This window comes from Puntigrus tetrazona, chromosome 10 (genome assembly GCF_018831695.1).
Source record: "Puntigrus tetrazona isolate hp1 chromosome 10, ASM1883169v1, whole genome shotgun sequence".
Classification (NCBI taxonomy): Eukaryota; Metazoa; Chordata; class Actinopteri; order Cypriniformes; family Cyprinidae; genus Puntigrus; species Puntigrus tetrazona.
The window spans coordinates 3,423,275-3,445,290 of NC_056708.1; the positions used below are offsets into that span (position 1 = coordinate 3,423,275).

At 36.8% G+C, this 22,016-nt stretch overlaps 1 protein-coding gene across 1 annotated transcript in view; it reads left to right on the forward strand.

The window, feature by feature from the left end:
• The window catches only part of LOC122352557 (phospholipid phosphatase-related protein type 1-like), a 41,863-nt gene that overhangs the window by 9,350 nt on the left and 10,497 nt on the right, over nt 1-22,016 (forward strand). The window contains exon 2 of the mRNA XM_043249998.1: nt 6,988-7,084. Within this exon, the coding sequence (XP_043105933.1) occupies nt 7,025-7,084 (60 nt within the window). The 5' untranslated portion in view covers nt 6,988-7,024. The remainder of the gene's footprint in view (nt 1-6,987; nt 7,085-22,016) is intronic.

The window sequence follows — 22,016 nt, forward strand, 5'->3', positions numbered from 1 at the left end:
ATTTTCCTTTTGAGTCCAGTGAACTGTGTTTTGACAGAATTTGCAGAACAGTTGCTGTCCTAAGTCATAGAAATCCTTGGAATAGTGTTCTGCTTTGAATTCGCTAACTTAGATGTTTCAGGTGTCCTCTTTGACAGGGTTGTTTCTTCTCTCAAAACCCAAGTATTGTTAAAAAAAAATAGCCATGTAGCACCATGCTCCAGTCAAATATGGGGAGATGCTACTTGCTCAGGTGACATGTTGCTCGGATAAAGGCTTTGTAGGACTTTCTTCTAGCTGTCACTGGGTCTTGCTGTAGAATGAAGGATCTGTTCTAAAACGTTCACAGGCAACCACAGTCTTCCCTCAAATTCTGCAAGTAACTTGCAGTTTTATGTTCCAACCAGATATGCCAATAAATCAATCCATTGTGCAGCCCTGAGGTGTTTAGTTTTTCTTGCTAAGGCAATACATTGAGCCCTTTTATAGTTACACAAACAACTTTTATTGTAGTTAATTTAGTTTTAGTAAGATTGCAGCCTAAATTGATATAAAAAAAGGTGGCTCGGAGGTCAAAGTCTGATTATTTTGAAGATGTTTCCAACCCAACCAAATTTGTGGTAAAACATCCATGAGCATCATACAAAAATTTGCAAACAATAAGCGTCATCTCTTCCAGCTTCAATTGGCAGCATAAATAAAATTCCACCTGCATTATTGCCAGTGGGTAAATTTAAATAATTTAGTTGAACTTGACAATAAACGTTAGCATTTAAACATTTGTTTGGCCTTACGTGATGACTATATGTCCATAATCTTCCATTTTAACATTAAAAATTATGTAAGCAAGTTGATTGTTAGCATTGGTCTTGAGATATTAGTCATGAGATATATATTTTTTTATTATTGCTTCATATTTATGATGATATTATTAGAATATAATGCTGCTCAGTCAGACTTGTTTTAGATTATTATTTTAGATTATAATAATCGACCGTGGGTAAAAAAATAAACGTGTGATGATTGTATTGGAAAGTATAGTAAGTTCACAATAGCAGTTGTAACATTGTTGTTTAATGTGTACAGTTTCTACCTGCTAGTTAATATTTAATTTAGATGTATGACCTCATGCGATTTTATTGCTCAGTGTGATCTTGTTTGTATTCTTTTCATGCATCTCTGGTGGTCTGACTCAGAAGTATTGTGCATACGCAAACAGGAGGCTTGTGCGCTTTGATTTAAAGGTATGGTAGGTGATTTCGGAGAGGCTCCCTGAATAATCGCTTTCCAAAGACACCTTCAAAACACATGACCGCACAAAGGAAGACGGAGGCTAGCGACACGATGAGAGATGCTGTTGGTGGAGGGTTGAATGCAATGCTGTCAGATTACCTCATATCTCATTCATCAGTGAGAAAACATTACAGCAAAAAATGCATAATATTACAATAATAATAATACCTTCCATTCTCACTTGGTCTACAGTAGTGTAATTGAATGCTCCTGAACAGGGTGCATGGAGGTATACAGATACATATGTTGGCAGGCAGGTAAGACAGCCTATTGTGATGTCCGGATTGGTTGAACATTTTATGTTCCTTAGTGTTTGTTATTGGGATGTGAAGAGACCTTACTAAACATTTTGGAGCCAAATCATCATGGCACATGTGTTGTAATAACTTGGCAACATTTTTATTTTTTGTCATATCGATTAATGATCATAAACTGTGATGAATTGCATACAGTACAGTGGATGCTATTTTACGTGACTGTTCAAAGCTCCCACTTTCGGATTGTCTTTGGACTGTGTTGGAGTTTTGCTTTTTGGTTGGTCACATTTGTTTCCAACATAGTAATGTCTTTTTTTGTCATGTTTGTAACAGAAGTTTCCCAAAAAAAGGCTTTTTTTGTAATGTTGTGTACTGACTCTTCATGCAGTGGTTAAAGATTTTATATAGAAAAGGTCCAGGTTGTTTTTGAGAAAATGCATGTAACACTATCACTGTTAGTGTTACAGCTATAGCACTGGACCTGGTCAAAGCAAAAACTTTTATTTTGTCACAGAGAAAGCAACCATGTTTTAAAACCAGCATATGCTGGTTGGGTATGTTTTGAAGCTGGATGCTCGTTTGAGCTGGTCCTTTGCTGGTACTTTATTGGTTTATGCTGGTCAAGGGCTGGTCCTAAGCTAGTCCGACCAGCTTAAAACCAGCAAAGAACCATTTAACCAGCATGCTGGAAATGGGAGAAAACTATTTATTTAAGTGGTCCTACTAACAAATTGTTCAATCTCGTCATTATACATCCCTATCAATGTATTCTTCTGCTTTATACTGTACAGTGCTTTGATACAACCTGTGTTGTTAAAAGCGCTATATAAATAAAAATGATTGATTGATTGATACTACGGATTTTTGGAAATGGATTTTCTTCACTATGGAAGTGAATGAAAACCACATGCAAAGTTTTAAATCTGAAAGTGTACCGTGTATAAAGTTCTCTCTCAAAAGAGAGAATCGACTCTGAATCATGGAAAATCATTGAATCATCATTTTTAAAAAGCCTTTTCATGTTGACGTCAAAATGAAACATTAGCACATTGCCTGCCCACTTGTTTTTAAGTGTTCGAAAGTCACAAACACTATTTAAAATGAAATCATTGGAGGGGTTTGGAAAAATGAATCATTTAACAAATTTTTTGGGAGTTGTTGAACAAATAAGCTATTATAATAAAATGAAAGTGTTTTTTGACATGCATGTCAACCTGTTATTTGGGACTCCCAAAACCCAAATATGAACCTTTCATAAAACATAATAGGGGCACTTTAAAAGTTAAACTGAATGTGTGCCTAATAAAATATTGTGTTCACCACATAGTAGATAAGCTTTTTGTTACATCAAAGTTTATGATATTGATGTAGATGTAAATTCAGGCCATGTGCATATGTGGGTTGTTTCAGAAGCGGCTGTTAGTATTACCACAATTCTTTTTTTTTCACTCCTGTTCTCAGTTTAGCATCTTCAGGAAAGAGTTCTCAGGTGATCTGAAAGCTGTTAACAATTTGACAATGCGCATCAAGAGACACACTGTGAATAAACGATTCTAGCAGGAAGGGAGTTATATAAACTACTGTGTATCAGCGTAAGTGAACGGTGTAGACCTGCTAAGATGTAAAGCAATGACCAAGTGTTAGACCTACAGCAGCGTCAGTTTACTTGAGGTAATGGTGTCATGAATCATTGTCTAGGCTGACAGGGCCCCAAATGAAAAGATGTTTAGTAATGCATAGCTGCAGCTCTTCAGCACTAGCTAAAGAAGTGATGAGGACTTTATTTTTTTTTTCAAGAACAGCAGATGGAAAAAGACGGTACTGCTACATAATGAGGGCTAGGGGTGGGTGATATACTGGTAGACATAATTAACTGGTAGAAATTTGTCAACTGGTAGAGATATCGGACTATGGTTTCTATCGTGAATGCACACTCGTGTAACATTGTGTGCTATGTTGTTATGAAAAAATTATTCATTCCTTTTTTTAAATAAGTGATTGCGAGGCAGTAGCAAACTCAATTTACTATATTTGTTATTTTTTAGAGACCTTGAATGGTTAAATGCACACTTTTATTTGTCAAAATGCCTGTTTTTATATATTTATTTATATACAGTATATATTAATTCACTCAAAAATTACAATTTTATTATGAAAGGAAAACAAAATCCAAACCCACATGGTCCTGTGTGAAAAGCGCTTGCCCCTAAAACTAATGACTGGTTGGGCCACCCTTAGCAACAACAACTGCAATCAAGCATTTACGATAACTTGCAATGAGTCTGTTACAGAGCTGTGGAGGAATTTTGGCCCATTCATCTTTGCAGAATTGTTTTAATTCAGACACAATTGAGGATTTTCGAGCATGAACCGCCATTTAAAGGTCATGCAACATCTCATGTCAGTTCAGGTCAGGACTTTGACTTGGCCACTTTAAGTCTTTTGTTTTTCTTCAGCCATTCAGAGGTAGACTTCCTGGTGAATTATGGATAATTTTCCTGCTGCAGAAGTTCGCTTCTCTTGTGGTCACGAACAGATGGCTGGACATTGTCCTTCAGGATTTTTTGGTAGACAGCAGAATTCATGGTTCCATTTATCACAGCAAGTCTTCCAGGTCCTAGAGCAGCAAAACAGTCCCAGGCCATCACACTACTACCACCATATTTAACGGCTGGTATGATGTTCTTTTTCTGAAAAGTTGTGTTACTTTTATGCACACACTTTTCAAAAAGTTAAACTTTCATCTTGTCAGTCCACAGAGTACTTTCTTAAAAGTCTTGGGGATCATCAAGATGTTTTCTGGCAAAACTGAGACAAGCCTTTATGTTCTTTTTCCTTTTTTCTCTGCCACGCAGGCCATTTATGCCCAGTTTCTTTCTTATGGAGGAGTCATGAACACTGACCTTAACTGAGGCAAGCGAGGCCTGCAGTTCTTTGGATGTTGTTGGGTCTTTTGTGACCTCTTGGATGAGACGTCGCTGTGCTCTTGGATTCATTTTGGTCGGCCGGCCACTCCTGAGAAGGTTCACCACTGTTCCATGTTTTTGCCATTTGTGGATAATGGCTCTCACTGTGCTTCACTGGAGACCCAAAGCTTTAGAAATGGTTTTATAACTTTTTCCAGACTGATAGATCTCATTTACTTTCTTCCTCTTTTGTCCCTGAAATTCATTGTCAGGCAGGCCCAATTAAAGTGATTTCTTGATTGCGAACAGGTATGGCATCCCAGTAATTAGGCCTGGGTGTGCCTTTAAATATGAATTGTTGCATTGATGCATCATGATGCAGATGAAGTCATTCGCATACGCTCTTGTCATGCAAGTATTAAAATGCACCCTCTATTTCAACATTTTCAAACACATGGCACATGTGTGCTCGAGAGACAAACGCGACGGGCTTCATTGCACAGAATAAGCGCTTTGAGACGTGTGCACATTGCTTGTGTGATTCCGCTTGCTCTTATTTTAGTCTTTTACCTATATGCATTTATTTCTGCCATTTGTAATGCAGTTAAGTATAAGCTGCACAAAGCTCGCTTAGGCTAGTGACAGACTTTTCACGTGTGCTTTGTGCTTGTTTGTCCTGAAGCTCACGGCTGCAGTTAAATGGACTTGAATCTACTTTTATGATGCGAAAAAGGGATGCACGAATGTTAGGCAATAAACGTTTTGAAGCTATATTTAGGGCTACTTTGAATTCTTAACAATAATTAATTATATAATCATATAACATGCAACAGATTTATTTTTATATAACTGAATAAAACTGCTCAAATTTTTTTTTTTGATATATTCATTCATTTTTTTAGATCTTACATATCTCTGGCTTATCTGATCAAATACTTCTTATTTACTCCTGGGTTTAGCTATTATTTATGCTCCATGAACAGACTTAAAAATGCTCTTTTAATTGAGGGTCTGTCCACTTCTTGATGCACCAATTAAGACAAGATGTGGCAGACTCCAGAAAGCTTAAAACTGCTCTATAACTTTAAGACAAGATTTTGCCTATAACTTTTTTTTCCATGTTGCTTACAATAATGAGTACGTCAAGTTTTGCAATACACTGAATTATGATGCAATTCATGGCATAAATTCACCTTGTGAATGTGCAAGATGTATGTTCGTTTTAGAAAGCGTAGCGATAATTTACAGTCAAATGCCGGTACATTCACTGAAGAAAAAGTTTGGATCGTTTGCGCACCACAAAGCCAGAGTATTTACACTTTTTTTGAGGAGTCATATGTCTTACTGGGTTGTTTCTGCTTCTAAAGCTGGGGTAGGATAACATATTTTTACATAAAAACATTACACACTTATGCTTAATTGCTGCCCTAGGGGACGGAAATTTCCATAATGAACCTCATCTGTAAAAATGTTTCTTTTTGTCTCTGTGTACATTTTGTGCATATGTGCGGATGATAAAAGAAAAGAGAAAAGCAGAAAAAAGTATTTTCGTATGACCTTGCGTTGCTCTTCTGAGAGGGCTGAACAGTTGGAAGTCTTTTCTCTGTCGTTCTGCTCTTTATTCTGTTTTCTGTACACTGTTTCCTTCGGACAAAATTCCTTTCAAGGACCAGAAGTCCTCAGACTCTTTCTGGCTGCTCTTCAGATCCTCCGGGGAATTTGTTGTGAACTCCTGTTTGTTGTGATTGTGATATACTGCATAGTTAGAAATCGTTTTTTAAAAGTTATTTAACTGAACTCAGTTGTAGCATTTTGTTTGCCATGAAAGCTAGAATTAGCATTCATTTTAAACTAGCCTGCATGTCCACTAACTCTCAGAGTAGACCGCTAGGTTTAGGGTACTTGAGCCGTTTGATAAGAGACGAGGCTTTACGAGCTAATCAAAGCTGATTGTGGTTACATACAGCTTCCTAAATCTGCAAGGAGGTTTTACTAATACTACTAATACTCTCTGACTGCTAGTCAATGCTACTTACAGTTGGTAGAAGTTGACTATCAAAATGTTACTGCTAGCCTTTCCAGCAACATAAAGGACACAACATATGTGCCATTCAAGTTGGACTATTTATTTAGTCTCTATTATCATTAAAGCTGCATTCATTTGAAATATTATTAACATTTAAAATAATTGTTTTCTATGGTCATGCATTTTAAAATGTAATTTATTCATGCGATGCCAAGCTGAATAATTAGCATCATCACTCCTGTCTTTAGAAATCACTGTAATATGCTGATATGCTGCTCAAGAAACATTTCAGGTTCTTATCGACAGAATTAATGCTGTTACTTTCCAAAAAATTCAATGCTGAAAAATCTGTGAGCATATGAATGTTACAGTATAGTGTTTGAATTTTATAGCTGAAAAATGTGACACAAATGTAATTACTTCTTGTATCACTGCATCCATTCTTCTGTTTTTATAGAATTGTATAGAATTGTAGTACATTTGTAATTGCTCTTAAATATTCTATTAATTTGCTTTTTCCCTTTAGATCGCCAACTGTGGAACTTTGACTGAATCGATGCAAAATGGCTTCAGATAATACACACCGTAGTTACTCCATCATACCATGCTTCATATTTGTGGAGGTAAGTATATTTTACAGCCCAAACACGATTATATAGCTGCATTTATTCACTTGCTATTATATTCCGTTCACAAGTTATCATGCTGTCCCTTACTCTCCGATACGGCTTTAAAGACGTCCTTTCTTTCTGAAACTGGCCGCGTATTTAATTAAAATTTCTGTCAAATCCTGTTTAATCACTGGGAACTGTGTGTAGGCACTTCAAAGCGCTCATCTCCCTCAGCAAGTTGAGTTGTGCATATCTCTCAGACAGGACTGTTGGGTTTGTGAAATGAACTGCTGTGCCATTTGCCTGAACCCGAGAACACTGGATGCCAGATATCCAGAGCTGTGAGTTGCTGATACTGCGGAGGAGTATTCAGGAAATCCGGCTTTCTGCTTCAGCAGAAATATGTGCTAGCATGGGATCATAAACCATGTGGTGGAATTTTAGCGTAGTGGCCAAAGATCTAGTTTCTAGCGCTGCCAGTGTTGTGTAATGAACTATCACCATTGGCTCTTTGATGCGATGCTTGACCCTCAGGTTACCGAAGGAGTGCTGAGCAATTAGCTCTCTAATACCTGGAGAGAGAGATCTGCCGGTTTCTCGTCTGGCTCAGGAAATACTGAACACTTGTCAAAAAAGATGCCTCTTTCTCCACTTGGAATGAAAGTCAACAGTGCCATGTAATGGTACACGGATTCGGATTTTGGTTTGGGTCTTACAGCGTTGTTTTAACCACTACACAAGTGTAACTTAACTGAAAGCTTTTATTTCAATATATTGTTACTTTTAGTATGCCCTTTTTTTTATGAAATTCAAAGTATACAGTAAATGCCGTCTTGTGGCGAGACAGATCGCCTCAGTTTCAAAACAGCAGCTTGGAGAGCAATCATCCCTTTCTATTTACCGCTAGTTTTAAAGCAAAATAAACATGAATGAACATCTCATTTCTCTTGTAATCACTCAATCAGTGGTCACGGAAAGACGTCAGTAAAACTGTGAAAATTCAATGAAGATTTTATTTTCCTCAGGCAAGTCATCAGCGTACACAGCTGGTATCATTAAGTTAGTTGTTAAAGTGCCTCTATTATGGATTTTTTTAAATGACCTTTCTTGCAGTGTGCAATATAGCTGTGTGTAAATGTAAACCGTCTGCGAAGTTGTAAATAAGTTAAATGACTGTCTCTCAAAAGGTAGAGTTCACTCTGAAACGCTAAAGTTCGTATAGCAATTTTTTCGATTTTGATGACATCCCCTACTGTTAGCAAGGTGTTTTGAATTGAGAATTAAAACTCTGTTTAAGGTCTGCATTCATGTCAGTTAGCGCCTGTTCTTCATGTCTATAACGCAAACATGCCTGATGCTCACCTTTAACTTAATAAATAGTAAGTCAAATTTGTGAAAGTGACCAGGCGTAGATATTCCGCTGTTGTTTTCTTCATGTATGCATGCTAGGGATGGCTCGATATGTGAACGTGCCATTCACTGGGGAAATTTCAGACGGAATTGATCATCCTTAGTGATCATCTGAGGTGATAGTGACGATCACCTCCATTTGGAATTTCCCCCTGAACGGTACAGTTCGATATGCGTAACGAGCCATCGCTAATGCACACTTGTAACTAGAGCCTGGTGCAATAAACAGTATCATATCAAGATTCAGATTAAATTTTATGTTAATAAAGATGATGATATGGATTAATCTAACAGTCTGTCACACAGCAGAAATGGGTGACAACAGCCAGTCAGTGCATTTGATTCCAGCGACAAACAATCTGCGACATGAGAACACAACACAACACAACGCAATACAACAGAATCATAAGTTTAAATTTAAATGAATAAGTCCTAAACTTTTTTACTATTATTAAAAGGACATACCGAGTGACCAATACCATCTTTGTCACTTGTTGGTTTGATTTAATTTATTTTCAAGACCTGAGGTAAATGAACTATTGTTGCCTTTATTATTTAAAGGACAAGCAAAATGATATTCAAATGCACATGAGACACTTTTATCATTGAATGAAGCACATAATCAGTACCTGAGATTACCATTGTCACAGTTTGGCTGTTGCTGTGATGTTGCAGAAATAGAGATTGTTTCTAAAATAGACATTTTGCATGTTGCCATCAAAGCCGATTAGGACAAAAACAGATTCTTGTACATTCTGTCGCAAGGTCTAACTAACATCTTTGCAAATAAATATGCAAAAATATGATACAGATGCTGATTTTGTGATGATGCTGTGATGATACTTTTGCCTGTATCGCCCAGCCTTGTGCATGTTTTTGATTTTTAGTTGCCTGCTGAGTGTGCACTTGAATGACATTTAACTTCCTCCTTTAGTTCCGGTGCTTCTTTCTTTTTGTGACTGCTTACAATAGAGGGATTACACGTTGGCAGCAAAGTGCCAGACCATTTGCCAAAGAGTGTAAAAGAGAAGTAAAATGTGTATCTTTGCTAGTAGCTTCTCAATCCGACTTCAGTTGGGACTTTTCATGCAAACAGAGATAAAACACTATTAAAAAACATGCTTGTCACAGAGGTTCCTTTTACAGGGCGAATCCTCTATTCCTCAGTGCTTTCCTCTAAATGGATGTGTGTGTAAGTGTGTGTGTTTGCCACTGAATCTGCTTGGAGCTTTCAAGACACATCAGAGACGGAAACTAGGCCACACAGAAATGATCATGCAGCCTAATGCTCGCTTAGTGAGGACGATGAGAAATACAGTCATGTGCGCAGTTTCTTTAGAGAGATTATTCCTGTGAAAAGGCACCCGATCTGAGAAGCGTGTCCAATATGGTGACATATGCCAGCTACCTTTCTCTCCCAGCTTCTGGCTGTGCAGGAACTGGAAGCTGGCCATCCTCTGATCTTGTTGTTCCTGTTTATGTGGTCAGTCATTGGGCTTGTTTTTTACTGACAAATATCGAGAAATAACGAGGCAAAAAAAAATGGGTTATTGGCTCGTGCATCTTGTTATTAATTTTAAAGTACAGATATTTTGGTATTGTATTTTTGGTTTTAAATGAGTGGATTTGAGGCAATTTACTCATCTCCCTTTACCAGTAATGACGGCCGTATACCTGGAATACACCACAACCATCTGTTGACCTATTTTCACCGTTAGCTCTGACGAAAGTAATATACACTCACTGCAGACTATAATTATACCGTATGCATGATTAGATCAGAGGCAGTTTTCTGAATTTATCCAAAAATTGGGGTTTATAATGCGTTACAACCCTTTGAATGCTATGTTTAAGCAGAGTTTGTTGAAACTAAGTACATAAGTTGAGTATTTTGACTGATCTGGTATGATACCGGTGAGTCTTATTTAGACAGCATTGAGGCAAGGTAAAGATAAACGGCTAAATGTACAAACAAAAGTTTAATTCAAATTTTCAGTGAATTGTTTAGACACTCATCTGTTCATTCGTAAAAGATTGTTCGTAGTGGTACATGTGGTGTTAAAATATTGCAGTATTACTATGCCTGCTTGTAGTTTGTATAAATTAAAATGATTTAATAATCTTTCATGTAGTATCATTTTAAAAATAAATAGACATATTTAGCAAAGTTATTTTTAGTCACTGATTGAAACCAAAAATTTTGAGTAAACCAGAAACACGTGATCCCACAATATCAGAGAAATTGACCTTCAACATGGCTAAATGCGCATTTTTTGGCTGGAAAATGTTCTCAACTCACCTACCAATGGCTGGTGTGGAAAAAAAAAGTTAACTCTGGACCCTGCCTGAGAGACAGAACACATTAAACCTGCTTCTTGAGATCTGCTCCCAGCAAACCACCTATTCCCCAATAACATCAGACACAATTAATTATTCATCTGAAAAGTCCAGCCACAAAATGCTGTGCTCTTGCTCTTCAGCCTTCCAGTGAGACTCCGAGCTGTGCTTTTGTGTCTCTATGTCTGTAACCGTAGAGATCTAGACTTTGACATGTGAGGCTGATGTGTGTTATTTTGTTATATTTAGGACACATTTTCATTAATAATTTATTGAAAGCGGTTTCATCAAGCGACATCCTCTTTCTGACACGTATTAGTTGTAATCTAGGACTGGTGTTCCATGTACAAACTGACTTTCAGATCGCTTTTGAATGCAAGAAACTGAACGTTGTTTTGAAAGGCTAACATTTCAGGCCTCGAGGTAGAAAATACACCACGGCATTTCAACACCTCACAGGTGAAGTGAATAACATTGATATGTTATTCAAGAATAGCAGTTCTACAACTTCCAAAAAATGAGCAAGCGAAAAGATCTTGAGCCCTGTTTGTCCCTGGTGCATTTTTTAATAGGGTCTGAAAAGTTTGTCCCATGGCCTTTATTTTTGTAGGTATCAGAGAACATACGAAAGTAGGATAATGCACCTGCCACCATAATTACGATAACTAGGTACTAACCCTGAACCTACCCTATGTCCCCATGTAGTTACTAGGTATTACCAAAACTACACTGTAAGTAATGGAATGGTTTGAGGAACATTACAAAGAGCCTTGGCTTACAAAGTGCCCAGATCTCTGTTCGATTGAGTATCTATATGATGAGTTGGAAGAACGGATCCAATCCACGAAGGTCCACCTCACATCTTCAAGGTTCTGCTGCTAATGTCACATTCAGAGGTCTTGTGGAATCCAGGGCAGGTGTTTTTAATGTCGCAGCTGATCAGCGAAGACTACCCAGGCAACTGTGGAAGTCAGTAGAAAATTGCTGTCTGGCTTTAATGTTTTCTCCCAGTGAACATACTTGTACCTGCCAACACCAACAAGCAAGCCAGCCTCAGCCAGGGACTGATTTAGTCCTTGGATGGCTCACCTGAAGACATTTATTCTGCTTTACACACACTGTTGTATACCTGTTTCGACGTGAACCGAATGCATCGTGCTGTCAGTTGATACTCGATTGCGTATGAGATTTCAGATGCGTTGCATCATAACCAGTCAGAAAATGCAAGAATGATAACTGAGTTTCTTTTCTTTAAAACCTGCGGAAAAAAAAAAAATCAGTGTAGTGCAGATCACAGATGCTCCACAAATAACCTGAGACAGTTTGACAGTACGTTCATTGAAGAACGTAGTGAAACTGCTCAAATTCAGGCGTATAGACATGATTGACACATGCTCTAGAAACTCATGGCAGGACTGAGACCCAACAAATGTGAATACTGAACACAGCAAATGCTTTAAGTGATGTCTGTCTAATTATTTGTGTGAGAGTTTAGTATAGGCCCACTGGTGAATACTTTCGAGAAGATCTAATTAACCTATTAAAATAAATGAGCGGAATCAAACATGACTTGAGTAAACAGCTCTCTCTTTTCACAAGCCCAGAAACACTCACTTTAAATTAAAATAAGTTTGGGGGGTAATGTAATCAGATTACAACTTTAAGTACCTTGCGGAGGAAGACTTAGTTTTTTTCCGTAACACCTCTTACTCTGTTTCCCATGTACTGACAGCTCTACATCTTGCAAGAAATCTGAAGTGCATAGGTTTTGTGTGAAAATGTAGTTCTAGACTAAATGTGAACATTGACTCATCTCGCTCTACAAAAAACGCTTAGTGTTCCTCAAAATAACAACGAAACCGTGAACTTAGACTATGACATAAAAATTCAGTTGTTATTTACTCACCTCCATGTCACCCCCAAACTTGTGTGCTGTTATTTTTGTGGAACGCAATGGGAGAGCTGTGGGAGAATCTTCACACATTTCATTTGACGTGAACAAAAATTAATTGGGCAAAATGTTATCTTATATAAGTCAGTAAGTCTGATATCTTATTCACATTTACATTCAAACGTGATTTAGAAATATTAGTAACTAAATGACATTACATATTCAGTAACTGATTGCAAATTGCTAATATGCATAATCCAAATGAATACTGCAGCAGCTCGGATATTTTCTGGAAATAACTTCTGCAATATTTTCTGGAATTTTCAATTTTTTTTCACACAAAACCATTGTATGTCTTAAGTAATTCTTAAAATCTATATGTGTAATTTATTCTTGTATCATTCTAATATGGAGATTTAATTCTAAAATATATTAATATCAACATTAAAAAAGTTGTTCTTAATATTTTGTGCAGACTCTGATGCATTTTAAAGAGATTTTTGATGAATAGAAAGATGAAAAGAACTATATAACTCATTATAGCTTCTAAATATAAATCTTTTGTAACGTAATGTATAAATAAACAATGACGATCATTTTAAAGCGTGTGAACCTTTTCATCTTTTTCATATCTGAAGTCTGGTCACATTAGTTAATCAGTAGGCCATGTCTGTTTTTTGAATGCCAAATTGTTTGCAAGCTCCTTTTGATGTTTATTTTATCAGAACTAAATTATGCAAATGTTTTTTTTTTTTTTCATTTGCTTAAATTTGCAATCAGCAAAAGCTATTTCAATCAACTACACAATTAACCTAAATATAATTCGAATTTTATGACGTCAATGTAAAACGTTGATGTAAGCTTGGAATTTCTTGAAGAAAATCAAAAAAACATGTTTTCGACATTTTTTTTTCGATGTAGAAGATTATCAACTGTTATGATATCTGGATTAACTCAGAATGAGCCTCATTTCATCACGCGGTGTCAGAGCGCGCTGTAAACTATTTTTACAACACACTTTCTGAAAATAGAGTGAACCATCTACTGGTGTAATTCGTTTGATTCAGCAGCGAGCAGAATGATGAATCATGGTTGTGTGAAGTCGTTTATCATGTGTGCTTTAGGGCCGTGTCCCAGTGAACCGCTGGGGTTGTAAGTTGGCCGAGCGCTCGTGTTTATGATGCATACGGCCTGTTATGATTGATTTTTCTTGTCTGGAACAGCTGTAGCATTGCCCTTCCATTTAGTTTTAGATCTGATCCACTCTGGCTGGACGTGTGGCTGACGGGATGCCCTTGCTCATATTCCATGAGGGATTATGGGGAAACTGGATTTTTACATTTTTCAGAAGGAAACGTTAGCGGTTAGTCTTCATTCACTCACCTTTAATGTCATACCAAACCTGCATTTCTATAGAACATAATAATATGTCCTATAATAAAAGTGCCTGTGGTCCAGTGTTGTTTAAAAGAAGATAAAAGATGACCGAATTTTCATTTTTGAGTGAACTAAGATCTGGTTCCTCATTCAGTGTACGTTCACTCATTCTGTGTTTTTTGTTTTTTTAATAAAATGTAAACTAAAATACTTTCAAATCACATTAGCCGATTTATTTTATTTTATTTTAGATATTATTTTATTCATAACAGAACATAACAAATGTTTAAACCGAGGAATTTTATACTTTTTTCCACTAAATGAGCTCAAATTTTGAAGACGTTTGCACGGGACAACAAAAGAACTTAAAAAGCAAGATATTTTGAAAAGATTCAGCTGGGAGAGCATCTAGCAACTAATTAAGTTGACATCAGGTCTGAGACATGGTCTTTTTTAACTATAAAGGGATGCCTTAGAGAACAGAGTCAGATGGGCCGAGGCTTTCTGATCTCCAATCTCTTAAAAACAGCATTCCTCAATGTCAGATCGCAAAGGCTTTACAAATTTTATCATCTACAGTAACATCATCAAAAGATTCAGAGAAACTGTAGACATCTCTGTGCGTTAGGGACAAGAACGAAGACCCTTTTTGGATGTCTCTGGTCTTAAGGCCTTCGGATGATCACTTATCAGATTGATTCTGTCATTGACGTTACCAGATGAGCCCAGGAATACTTCCAGAAACCACTGTCGGTAAACGCAATATATCGTGCCATCTGCAGATGCCGACTAAAGCCGTATCGTGTAAAAAGGAAGCTATATGTGAACATGGTCCAGAAGCCCAAGGCTCATTTAAAAATGACTGTTTCAAAGTGGAAAAGTGTTCTATGGTGAGACGAATTTGTCATTCTTGGCTAAAGACGAGGGAGATCTTCCAGCATGTTATCAGTGTATTAGTTCAAAAGCCAGCATATCTGATGGTATGGGGGTGCATAAGTGCACGGGCAGCTTGAATGTTTTGGAAGTCACTATGAATGCTGAAAGATATATGAAGGTTTTAGAGCAACGTATGCTCCCCTCCAGATCATGTCTATTTCAGGGAAGGCCTTGTGTGTTTCAGCGGGACAATTCAGAACCACATGCTGCAGCTATTACGACAGCATTGCTTCGTAGTGGAAGAGTACTGCCTGCAGTCCAGATCTTTTCCAGAACATTTGGCGCATCATTAAATGAAAAATGTGTCAAAGCGACCACAAACTCTTCAGCGCGCTGGAAACCTGTATCAGAGAAGAATGGAACCAAATTACAAGATCAGAACTCCAGAAGCTCATAACCTCGATGCCCAGACATCTTCGAACTGAAAAGAAGAGATGCTACGCCATGATAAATTTGCCCCCTTCCAACTATTTTGAGCCCTGTAGCAGGCTTCAAATTTGAAACAAGCTCATTTTCCAGGTATTCTGTGCATTTTGGCCAAAATGTCATGATGCCAGTATTGCTAAATAATATTAATAACAATAAAAAAAAGATAAAAAAAAATATACTAAATGGAACATAAGATATTTCTAATGTAATGTAGTGCTGCAAAATATATAAAAAAACAAAAACAAGTTTAAGATAAAAATAATTTGAATAATAGGATATATTAGTAACATTTATTGTATAATCATTTTATTTTACATTACAGCTGTTAAATAACAATAATATTTGTATCATCTTCATTTAAATGTCTTACTTTTGAAAACTTTAGTTTTAACAGAAAAGAAACCACAGGAAGCCCGTAGATATTGCGAGTGCGTGCTGTGTTCATCCGTTCCCTAAGCACAATATGCATATTTTTGCATGCGTGGAATGCTGTATGCAGGGTTGATGTACATCAGAACGCACTGCACTGTACCGCGCGGCATCCCATAATGCAACGTGCTCAATGTGTGGCGAATGTACTGGAAGTAACTAGCGGCTCTAGATTAAAAATGTTAAATAATAGCTTTTATTCCAAAGATGATAACTAGAAGTCTCTCGCAAGCAGCAAGGTGTGCGAGTGAGGTGGCATGGTACTATTTTAATTGTGCCTACTGTATGACTTCCTAGAATAGTGTGTAGTAGAGCGACTTCTGATCTGTGTGTAGTAAGATTGTCTTTCATTCGGAGTATTTTTCCCTCTCTCACAGTCTCACACACACACACACACACACACACACAGTCGGTCTTTGCTTTATTGTTGGTGCATGTAGTCTCACGCTGCCCCCTGTAGGACAGCAGAGGTGTGTTTGCTATTTTGTCTGGTGTTGTATCATGCTGATTATTGCGTTGCGTTTTGGGAAATGGTATCGATCTCATGGACCCGAGCTGTAATTAGTCTATTCAGCGTAAAATCACTTTCACAACAGCACAGATCTGCCCTCAGTCATGACACTTTTATACGTTGATGATGTTCTGAACCGTTTCATAGCACGAGAAACTAAAGCCACGGTCGACATAGATACATGACTGAAAGGCAGTGCCAGGCCGTGCGTTTTCCACCTAATCCAACTTCTCAGTATCGTCATAATGTTGCCTCGACTAAAGAAACCATAAATATTACACAGAAATGCAGTATAAGAGAGCATTGCGTAACAGACAGGCGTCTAGTGTAATGTTGGCGAGAACGATTGCTGTTAATGAAGCTAGAAACACAGTTAATACAATTCAAAAGGTTCTGCAGCTCTGTAGCTTCAACCTGACAAACTGCATATAGTCGGCTCGATGTGCTTACATACAAACATATTCGGATGGATTTGTAACAAACTAGAGGATTACATATGTTTAAAACTTAATCTACACTTTAACTCTTACTGCTTTCCTCTTCACGAGTCTCCGGCGGACCTTGCACGCGAAGGAAAATGCTAGTGCGGCTATACCGGCAAACGAGCAAGTACCATTAAAATGATTCATACAAGGCGGTGAAAAAATGTTACGCGCTTTCAAAGTACCTGTCATTTTCAACACAGAGCCTCCCGCAGATCTGCCTCTGCCAGCGGTGCCGCGGCCGTTAATACAGCTCTTCTAAGAAACTGAGATATTCATGCAGAAAATTAAATGCAGCTTTTATCTCGCAAATAAAATTTAAATACAACAAAATCAAAAATTTGATTTTTTGCTGCAAAAAAAAGTATTTTAAGCTGCAGAAGCCTGCGCTGTTGATACCGAAGGCCTTAGGCGGATTTCTGTGACCCTGGCAACACGATTGCTGAAATATCATTGGATAAAAGCTCTAATATAAACATGGAAGCACATCCAAGAGAAAAGTTGACGATGAAGATAAATAAAGTAAAACTAAGTTAGGGATTCTGAAGGTGTTTAGGCTAGCATTTAAATGCATGATGTGAGTATTTTAATAGAAATTACATTAAAGCAATAAAACATTACATTAGATTTTAAAGTATATTAAAAGGGCTGCTATAATTGGTACTCTTTTAAAATAATACCTCTTTTCGCAAGGGCATTGCCTAGTCTTTTTAATTACTAAATATGTTAATATTGCCTATATCATGATAACATCATGTTCATAATATACACACATCTCTGCAATTTAATAAGTAATCAAAATAAGTCAAATGTATAAAAATAAAGCATGGAGGATGTTTTTCAGCTCAGTCCATCAGATTGAAGGATATGAATGGTTTGTAGGGCAGCTTCTCCTTCAGTCATATTAAAGTCTGTGTAATAAGCTCTAGAGAGATCCTGACGGGGTTCGTAGCGCAGTGGACGTTTGTTTTTCATCTTGGCGGGTTTCGCTCAGAGCTCTTTGTTGTAAAGCACCGTAAACTGTATACTGTGCTCAGTCCCGAGGGGGTTCGAGAAAAAACACTTTCGTGTCGATGCTTTATTACCCACAGGTATGCTTTAGTTTGGCGTTCTGTGCATTCTGAGGACTACAGTCTGACGTGTTCGGAACGAACGCACTTTTTGGTGGTTATCTAATAGAAAACATTCATATGTAAACAGTACAACTGTGCATCACGCAAGATGAGTTTGTTAAAAAACAGACTTGGACTTTTAAAATCGGATGTGGTTTAGCCACGTTTGAAGCCATTGTATAATCAGTCGAATACTTATACACTGAAGCAAATTCGAAATGCAACACTTTTGTTTTTGCCGCCATTTTTCATGAGCTAAACTCAACTGCGTTTGCACAGCAAGTCTTTTGACCATATCTGATTTTTTTGGCCCACCTGTTTATATCAACTTTAGAAACGACTGATATCCGATGTCCGTGTTTACATTATTCCCAAGTGATTGCTTTATGCACATGGTAGACACTCGGTTTCTGATTGGCCGTGCTATTAAAATGATTTAAATCATTCACGCCGAGTGCTCGTTATTATTTCCCAGCATGGACAACGGCTGTCGTGGATGTTTTGCGGCACGAAGTCTGACTGAACGGATAAAGGCCGGAAAACGGCGGTAAATGTAATTAGTTATTTTACCTGCAACTCGTGTAAAGAAAAGTAATGCTGTAAGATAGAAAGCTGTTTTATAGGTTGCAAATTAGCGACTAGTTTATATGAATTTGTACAGCACAATGTATACATTTTCATACGATCTCCAACTAAAGACCGGAAAACACTACACAACTTTTAAAATGTAAATAGACTGTTTTCTAAACCATCACAGAGGAAAAAATTGCCAGCGGGAAGCCTACGTTTACATGAATGTTACAATTAAATCTAATCTAAATGACAAATGACACATTTTATCGTTGGAGAGGTCTAACTGGTTGGAATAGGTATGTAGGAACAGTAATCGACTAAATTATTACAAAACATATGCATCATAACAGGAGTTTTGAAGTTTGACGCAAAAATAGTTTTTTGTTTCATGTTCATCATACAAATTCATCATAAATGTATAAGCCTTTTACAAGTTAAACTTTATAAATACATATCATTGGAAAGGTGTATTTTCTGAAAGAAATTGATAGATCTCAGACAGAAAAATGCATAAAAAAGTTTAAATGGATTTAAATGTTTGTGGTATAACTTCTAAACAAAATTGCATGGAAACCTGATTTTTTTTTTTTAAGTGAACTTTATATTTGGAACACACCTTATTTAGACATACGTTACTATAATTCTATAGCAATTTTGCATTAAAAAAATATTTATTTGTCTATATTTTATATAAAATAAAAATAATACAGTACATTTTTTGTAGGAAAAATTTAACCTTTATAACTTTTTTATACTTTTTTTTTTTTTTTAAATAATCTGCAGATTGTGTTCTTTAAAAATAGACTAACCTTATATCTGTTTTCATGGATTATAACAATTTAAGATTGAATAGTTCACTTTCAAGTCTTTGTACAAAAAGTTGACAGTTAAAACATCAAGCGCAAGACAAAAAGCTTAAAAAAATAGAGAAAACACATTTAAATTGTTTCTCCACAATAATGAAAATACCGTGCCATTTGCTATCTAATACCATCACCTCAGTTCTAGTGAAGTTAATATCCTACTTACCCTGAATAAACCTTACGTTACACCTATAGTTCGAAGCAGCTTTTCTCAATTCAGCTCCTGAAAGAAAAGTGCTGTGTCAGTGGAGCGCAACTTTAATGGGGTTAGACGTGCCTTCCCTTCGGCTCCATACGATGCCCTTTATATTACGGTTCAAGTCAAGCATGAGGAATCATGGTACGCGGACTCATGAAATACTAATGAGACGCTGACTCAGTACATCGCTGCGGGGTTCGGATTGTGTTGTTTCAGAGCGCAAGATGCGCATAAAGTCCATATCCAACCCGCTTTGATATTCTCTTCTGTCCTGATACGACTTCTGATGCGGAATGCGATTCGATTTAGAGGTCGGCGCTAACAGCTAGCGGTTAAAGCCAAACTCTGTGGATAACGATTTCATCTTATTTCTTCGTAAAACGAAAAAGGTGTGTTTATGCACTTTTTGGGATGGCATTTGAGTAACGTTGAAATACTTTTACACCGCTTTTGGCGAATCTTAGACATCTTAGTACAGCTTTTCGAAACGGGGAGCTGATTTTTACGTGGATGTTATGTAGCATTTATTTTGTCGGTTCAGCTCTCTTTTTCAAAGCACGCCAAAATGTGCTCATGAGCGCACTTGGTTATGTTCCTCATAGCATCGTACGTGTTTAAATCAAGCCTTTGTCAGGGGGAAAGCACTTACACAACAGTTGCTTTTTCCCATTTTGAATCATGATGCAGCTCGGTTTATTTGGTTCATTGGGTTCCCTTGTTTTCCGAGAACCGTCAGGACAGTCGATCTTGGATTGATGTTGTGCAGAACGGAGCACAGCGTGTTCATGTATCTCTAAATTGACTGAAGAAACAGCGAAGGTGTGAAATCACCCCTATATGACCGTGTAAGTCTGCTGACTTTAGTGTACACTGGCAGACAAGAGTGGAATTATTAATGGATTTTTTTTCTGCACGCTTTTCTTTTCAGGGTTGATATATTGAAGTTCAAACGAACAGCATTTACTTCGTTTTTCTTCTTATATCATTATATATATGTGTGTGTATATAGTGATCAAACTGCAAATTTTATTTTATTTTTTCTTGAAATGAAGGAATTTTAATCAGTATTGATTTTGCTGAATGATTTAGGTCTGTCATGGATAAATAAATGTCAATAAAACCGTTTTTGATCAATTGAATCATTCGAATCAATTCAAAATTAGTTGAAAACGGCTGATTCGTTGCCTGCGTCCATCCTAAATTCTATTTGACCGTTAGACGTTTTGAATGCTATTTAGGAAAGATAGGGTTGGCGTTGTACATATTGGGTCCATCATGTGGCAAATGAATCGCTGAATCGCTCGATTTGTTCAAAAACAGATTCATTCAAGGAACAGAACACAGTGTTGTTCTGCGCTATTGTATAAAATGTGCTCAGAAAAGTACATGAATATAATGCGCAGTGAATATAAAACATACATGGATATTTTTATTTCATTACTGGAATTGTAATGCCGTTCTAACTGCATTCATCATGCGGTGAAAGCTTTTGGGCTCTCAAGAAGTGGTTTATTCAAAGAACGATTTCATCTTTAGATACAACCATTAGATACAATGATACGAATGACCTAATTAAACAGTATTTTACAGTGCTTATGAAAAGTCTATTACAATTACCCATTAAAAGTTACAGCAGTTACTGGTCTGTGTAGCTGTATAATGCACACGCATTAATGTTCTATTGCATTATATGATATGTTTTATGTAATACACAAAATTTAGCTTTATTCAGCTACAAATACACAATTCATTTTTACTGTACTCAAATAAAAAAAACGACATCACGAACACTGTCGCTGCATATAGTCACATGACATTTAAAGTATCATTTATATATCTAATTTATGCAAAAATGTAAAGCGTCTTTTGGATGGAATCCTGAATATTGATACGATGATCTGATCGGATCACGGAGATTGCATGTAATGCAAGTAACCACCGCCAATGTATGACAAGCATACATCCAGACAACACTCGAATGCCAGTTTAATGTTAGACTCGGTATGATCATAATTCTGTCGTTTTCATATTAGAGGACAGACGAGGAGGTGCTTCTTGAATAGAGAGACAGTGAGACAGGGACAAGCAGTCCCTTAATTTGTTCATTATGAAATGGTGGTTGTTTATGCAATTTCAGGTAGCCACAATAGTTAGTTTGAAATAATAAAAAAATGAACCATGGAAATTAAGTCTCACGTTATTAAAATTTTATTCACACACATTTTCGGCTTAAAATTATTCTCTGAAATATTAGTGATATTCCTTTCGGGCAAATTAATATTTTAAATTAAATATTAAAAATAACAAATTTTTACTGGATTTTCTATCAACATAGTCTCTAACATAAAAATAAATCTTGTAACTTTGTCAACATAGTATCTAACATAAAAATAAA